Source organism: Hevea brasiliensis, chromosome 11 (assembly GCF_030052815.1).
Source record: "Hevea brasiliensis isolate MT/VB/25A 57/8 chromosome 11, ASM3005281v1, whole genome shotgun sequence".
In the NCBI taxonomy this organism is placed as follows: Eukaryota; Viridiplantae; Streptophyta; class Magnoliopsida; order Malpighiales; family Euphorbiaceae; genus Hevea; species Hevea brasiliensis.
This window is the reverse complement of record NC_079503.1, coordinates 12,809,629-12,816,394: the sequence shown is the minus strand read 5'-3', so window position 1 is coordinate 12,816,394 and position 6,766 is coordinate 12,809,629. Positions and strand designations below refer to the sequence as shown.

The following is a 6,766-nucleotide window of genomic DNA, read 5'->3' as shown; positions in this document are numbered from 1 at the left end:
ACATTACCAAACTAATTTCGTGCTGTACTTTTCATATGTGGGAACCTCGATTAAGTACAATAAATTTATTAATTTATTATATTTTAAATTATTTTATGATATTATTATTTTTTATAATTTAAAAATAAAATATGTTCTAAAAAATTAATTTATATATTAAATATATTTATATTATATTTTTTAAAAATATATTTTTAAAAAATATAATTCAAAAAAAATTAAAATTTTAATTCCAAGTCTCATCCTCTTAATCCCCTGTTAAAATAAAAGACCTTGGTTCCAGCTCTTTCTCACCATATAAATTATTATGGCCCAGCTTTCGTTCTCACCATTGCAACTGTGCGACCGTGCGTTCTGGATTTTTTCCAATAACAATTTAAGATTTTGTCAGTCTCTGTTGTGAAAAAAAATCTTGAGGAGGGCCCCGCTCTGTCCAGTCAATAATTATGATGCCGCACGACAAAATCCCCTTCCAATTCCATTCATTAACACGACGGCGTTTTAGCCAGCAGTTTGCGACACTCCCTTGACACAACGAATTCTCGCTTTCAAAATTAATTGTGGATATATTCTTTTCTTTGGGAGATTTTAAATTGATTTTATTTTTTAATAAAATAAATATTCCTTATCATGAATAAAAAAAATAACTATAAAACACAGTTTTTCTTGCTCATCCCCAAAGTTTCAAATATCGACCGTTGATTAATACCTTAAGTCAAGTAATCACTAACCATTACCGTACACGTGTGTAACAGAAACAAAATTCCATCGTTATCAAACTTCATTGCCGCCAAATTCCCCCATCATCGCTTTCCCAATTAAATACCTAAGGCCCAAAAGCTTATATCGCTAATCCAACGGCTTTTGACCAATCGTACTCTCTTACTCAAATCTGAACCGTTTATCGAACACTTTCAAGTTCATCCGTCAGATCAATCGCCATCCTCATCTTGCCCTCCAATAATGCTAAAATTAAAATTTCAAAACTGACGAGGGAGAAAAAAAGAAAACCCTCAGCTTAGCTCCCTAATCTTTCAGAACTCATCATCCATTGCTGAGCTCGAGCTCGTCGTTTCACTGTGCTTGTCGTGCGGATTTGAGTGTTGGTTGAAGATTCAATACTTGTTCTAGCTTGTGTTTGTGTATTGAAAGACACTGAGATTTGCGTGGCAATTGGATTCTGATTTTGTGATTTATTTTAAAAATTGATGGAACAAAGTGAAGCGGTTTCTGATTTTGCGCCAAAAAAATTGGCGCGGCAGTTGGATTTTTCGGCAATTTGTAGAGCATCAGCGAATGTGGTTTTGCCGCCGTCGCAGGCGCCACAATCACATCTGAGGTTACAGACACATGCACCGCAGCCGCCACCCCAACAGGTTCAACCGCAGCCTCTATTGCATTTACAATTACAAACGCCACCGAAGCAGTCGCAGGCAATTCCGCAATTGCATGCCCTGCCACAGCAAGTGCCGGTGGTGCGTCGGATTCCTCACCCCGTGCAGATACTTCCGCTGCCAACAATGCCGCTGGCGTAAGTTTCTTTCTCTCATTCTTATGATGGAAGATTTCAATACAGATTCAATTTCGAAGATAAATTCGTTCTGACGTAAGATGCGATTAGCGCAAAACAAACTTTTGATACAAATATAAGAATTACGACAAGTTGAAAGAAAAATAATCGGGTTAAATTCTGTTTGAAGCTCGAAAATATATTGTGAAAGAGAACTATGAGTGGCTAATGTATGATTAGATTGTGCAAAGTGATTGCTAGGTAGGGAGTTTAATAAATTAATCAATCTAAAGATCATCTAAACTTTTTGAATTGATCTGCATTTTCTTGTATTAACCAAATGCCTTTTTTCCTCCATTTGATTGTGACTATTATTTTGCTTTTCTCATCGGTGATCTGTTTTCCATATTAATTGTTGCACAAATGTGTTTTTGTTCAGCAAGCAAGAGTCTCCTGGACCACGTCCAAGAAAGAATGTTGAAGCAAAAGATGGTACTCCTAAGAAACCAAAGCAATGTAATTGCAAAAATTCTCGATGCTTGAAGTTGTAAGTTATTTGCATGCATTTTCAGCGTGAATTTTGCTTTATTTGTGCTTGTCTTCTTATAAATTTCAACATGTTAACATGCTCCATGGTCAATGGCATAGGTTATCTGTATAATTCTTACTTTTTGAAAGGTGTCTAGTGTAAAAATCAAAGTTGCTTCCCTGGTTTTTGTCCTGTCTTCCCTATGGCTGGCCATTTTGTCAACCATTAGCCTAAACAACATGGTTTACTCAAATTTCTCTTTAAAAACACATAATTCAGTTCCAATAATCTTTTTCTCCTTTCATAAGATTCCTGCAAGGCTGCAGTTAAAAAGTTCTCGTTGACATCGCAATTTATTATATCTTGTTTTTCATACATCTTTCTTTTTGCTATTATAAGAAGGAAGCTTTGCAATTTTTAGGTATTGCGAGTGCTTTGCTGCTGGAATTTATTGTAACGGTTGCAATTGCTTAAATTGTTGCAATAATGTGGCAAATGAGAAGGCTAGGCAAGAGGCTGTTGGAGCTACCTTAGAGCGCAATCCAAATGCTTTTAGACCTAAGATTGCTAGCAGCCCGCAATCTCTGGATACAAGAGTATGTATTACTCTCCTCTGATTTTGAATCAATAATGTCTATTTGATAATATCACTAGTATATGATTTGATCAAATAGTGAGTAGTCACTGTTGTTTGACTTTCAATAACTAAAATTAACTGCTTAAGCATGATTCTCTTAAAAAGAAAACAGGAAAAAAGGCATATATACTACAAGTGCCTTTTATTAAGTTCTTCTAGTGGGTTTTGGCATATGGCAAAGATTCCATTTCCAATCAGTGGCTCGGCACAAGGAATATTGACCTTGCTGAGAATTTTGTCCCATGTGGATCAAGGATGAACATATGGAGTTGCTTATAATTGGGAAAGTATGGGCTCTAGCACAAGCCAATTGGCTAATGATGGAACATGTGGTATTATTTGTTGGAAAAAAAAATGGCTTCTGCTAGAGCTCATATTTTCTACTTATAAGGCACTCCACATGTTCATATTTAATACATGGCAGACAATATTCTCAACAGACCTAATATTGAGTTATCTCTGTTCCTTCAAGGTAGATGTTATAAAGCCTTGCATCATTAGTGATGCCTGTGCTTTCTAGACATTTCTTCTTTAACTTATTTTTTCTCGCTGAAGCAAGGCATTGGATATAGCAATTTGTTCGTCACTGCAAAAGAAGCTAGAAAAAGAAGTGAGAGGTGTATTAATTCTTTGCACAAAAATGAACTTAGCAACTTATTTGAATTTCGTACTTTTGTTCTCGATTCTCATTTTGACTTGCATGCATTTACAATGTCATAAAAATAAATCCAGGAAGATGCAAGGGAAGCTCAAATGATAGGTAAGCACAATAAAGGATGCCACTGCAAGAAATCAGGGTGCCTCAAGAAATACTGTGAGTGCTTCCAAGCCAATATTTTGTGCTCTGACAATTGTAAGTGCATGGACTGCAAGAATTCTGAAGGAAGTGAAGAAAGGAGATCTCTCTTTCATGGCAATCATAATGGCATAGCCTGCATGCGACGGCCAGCAAATGCAGACGTTAGTGGGGCCATTGGATCATCTGGCTATGGGACCCCTATAGAATCCAAGAAGAGGAAAAGAGAGGAATTCTTAGGCAGTGTTACTAAAGATCAATCAGCAAAATACCAACAGGTATCGTGCACATGAAAAATCTAGATGATCCTTATGACCATGTACTTTTTATGCTTGTTAATTTATTTAATTTTGACAACGTCATGCGGAACCCTCAATTCAATGAACATTATAAGATGTTTTATAATGTTATGGTACTTTAATGAACAAAAATTTGTCGTCAAAGTTTGTAGTCAATTGATCCTTGTTCTTTTAGTTCTGGCTTTACTTGTTCAAGCTAAAAGCTAACTGTGATTTCATGCAGCACTTTAGATGTCATTAATGTTCTGAATTATCTTTGAAAAGGACTGAATTTTAATTTTTTTTTATTTTTAAGATTGTTGATTTTATTATTTTGACAATTGCTTTTTAGATCTATTGGTGATTTTATTATTTTCACAATTGCTTTTTAGATCTACTTGTTCTTTGGTTAAAAATGCAAATTATTTTTCATTTCTCACTTCCCTTTTTCTCCCTTTTCCCTTTCACTCAGGAAAATCATGTGAGGAATTCTGCAGCTTCTTCTTCTCCCTTATCTGCCGCTGTTTCTCATTCTGCTAATGCAACTGTATTGGGATCTTCAAAGTTCACATACAAGTAAACACTTTTCTGTGTTATTTTCCTCACATTATTCATGGAAATCTTCTCCTTCTTTTCTATCTATCTGTCTCTCTCTCTCTCTCTCTCTCTCTCTCATACTGATTAACATTCATTCATGTGAATGAAGGTCTCCTTTGGCAGGCATACTTCAACCACAGGATGTGAAGGAGATATGCTCGCTCTTGGTCGTACTTTCACAAGAAGCTAAAAAGGCACTTGCAGGTCTGATTATATGAAACATACAGTCAAATACATAAACATACAGTAAAATACATACATATACATATATATATATATATATATATATATATTTCTTTTCTGTTTTAAAGTTGCTAAGAATTTCATGATTGTGATGAATATTACAACTGTATTTTGATATGTTTCTTTGTCTAGTTTTTGAGACATCAGTGCACAAAGTAGCTTTATGATCTTTAACCAGATTATTTTGTAGTTTTTCTTGATATCTGGGAACACATTCTATGTAATAATCTTGAAAACTGGCCAAGCATTGAAATGGATTGTAACTATTTCAGTTAATCTTATTTTCAAGTCTAATTACTTTTTTGAGATGCATTCTGAAGTATATTTACCATATTCATGAAGATTCAGTGTGTTAGCAGGGAGTAATGGGGAGGCAAATTTAGATGGAAGGAGAGGAGTGAAGGGCCAGGGAGGCTCAGGAGAAAAATTTCCTTTCTGTCTATACGTTGTTATATAGGCTGTGTTTTGCTTTTATGAATGAGTCGGTGTATAAGGTTTTAATAAATTCCATTATTTTATTTTTAAACAGTTATGTTCTTTCTAAATCTGTGACTCAATATTATCAGGGAAAATGGATAGGCAACCGGAGAGAGAAAACAATCATTATTTTGAACCTACTTCTGCTTCATCCGTACATGGGAGGGAAGATAGTGTAAATGGTCCTGATATCCATAGAACTTTGGCTGATGATTGCGTAAATGGGAACAAAGCAGGAAGAGAGAGAAACAATGATTCAAGAACTGGAGATGATCTTGCAAATGGAAGGCCAGCATCACCAGAAATTGATTTGATGTGCCATGAACAAGAAATGGTATTTATGGAAGCTGGGCTAACCACTGGGATGGGAGGACTGTGTCAAAACAAAACTCAGATATCATCTAATGGGCATGAGTGCTCAGAGGTTTATGCTGAGCAAGAAAAGCTCATCTTGACCAGGTTCCGGGATTTTCTCAATAGGCTTGTCACTTGTGGGAGCATTAAAGGTATGATTCTCAATTTTGAAATTATTTAGATTTAAATTGCTGTGGCTGGTTAACATAAGGCCACTTGGGTTTTCCTGACTACCAAAAAAAAAAAAAAAAACCTTCTTGGAAAAAGTTTTGTTGCTTAATCAAATATATACACATTTTTGGATGGTTAAATGAACTTTTTCTCAATAGGATGACTAGATTGACTTTGCAATGAAATAGGCTTTCCCCTGGTTATTTTTTCTGCCTAGACTCTATGCAGCTCTTACATATTGCATGGTAGGGGTCTTTTACTTGCTGACAGTCTTGAGTTACAGCTTTCAAAAAAAACCTTTTGCATATTCTTTATCTACAAAATGATGATACCAGAACCAATTGTGAGGTTTATAGAAATAGAGATCATTTTACAGTGAGAGAGAGTGAGAGAGTCCTGAAACTCAATTACTTGCTTACTGTATTGCTGAAGCTCAGAATTCTAGAGCCTGAAACTCAAGATACAATTGAAATGGAGAAATTTTCCAATACATCAAAAAATTAAACATGGTAATGGAAATTTTCTAAAACAGTGGGACTTTTTCACTTCCTCAGCAAGTTTTGATGGATTCTCTAATCTGAGATTTTGGTATTCTTGACATGTATAACAAGATAGTCTCTTCTGCGTTGCAGAAACAATGTACTCTCCATCAGCCAAGAGTAACATGGGGAACCAACAAGAACCGGCAGATAGATTGATCATATGTGCTGAAACTGAAATAGGAAATCACAAGAAGGCATACAGTAATGGCGATGCGAAATCTTCTGTAGTCGCAACTTCTACTTCTAATGGTATTCTGCCTATATTGTCTGCATTGCCTGTTAAAAATGAAGAGATTAATCCAGAAAAGAAGAGCTAAGAGGAAAATAGATCAAAATAGCATCTTTTATCTGTGCAATGAAATGAAGTAACCGTTTCGAGCTATTCTTGATGCGATAAGAAGTCCTTTGGTTGAAAATGTGCTTATTGAGGAATTAATTTCTGATTATATAAAGTAATTCTTTTAGATAGTTACTATATGTGCTGGTATACGAGGCGTCTAGTGATATTTCAATTAATTGTAAATTCTTATTTAAATGTTTAAATATTTCTATTTAACTAGATAGTAGATGGAACATATATGCCTCCATTGTAGCTATATTAAACTGAGCCGTTTATAATTTATTTACTTCTA

The 6,766-nt window shown here is 35.0% G+C and overlaps 1 protein-coding gene across 1 annotated transcript; it reads left to right on the top strand.

Annotated features, from left to right (window-relative positions):
* Positions 1 to 973: 973 nt before the first annotated feature.
* On the top strand, positions 974 to 6,766 carry LOC110648195 (protein tesmin/TSO1-like CXC 5). Its single transcript, XM_021802343.2, has 8 exons — positions 974 to 1,531; positions 1,950 to 2,057; positions 2,461 to 2,635; positions 3,409 to 3,750; positions 4,223 to 4,326; positions 4,457 to 4,551; positions 5,157 to 5,573; positions 6,225 to 6,766. Exons 1-8 carry the CDS (start codon positions 1,209 to 1,211, stop codon positions 6,449 to 6,451), a joined length of 1,791 nt encoding a protein of 596 aa, XP_021658035.2. The 5' UTR covers positions 974 to 1,208; the 3' UTR covers positions 6,452 to 6,766.

What these genes read in the sequence shown, in the direction of transcription:
- LOC110648195 (XM_021802343.2), top strand. Translation starts at nt 1,209, where the DNA reads ATGGAACAAAGTGAAGCGGTTTCTGATTTTGCGCCAAAAAAATTGGCG. An exon ending in CTGCCAACAATGCCGCTGGC is followed by an intron (nt 1,532 to 1,949) that starts GTAAGTTTCTTT and finishes GTTTTTGTTCAG; the next exon opens with CAAGCAAGAGTCTCCTGGAC. An exon ending in CGCAATCTCTGGATACAAGA is followed by an intron (nt 2,636 to 3,408) that starts GTATGTATTACT and finishes AAATAAATCCAG; the next exon opens with GAAGATGCAAGGGAAGCTCA.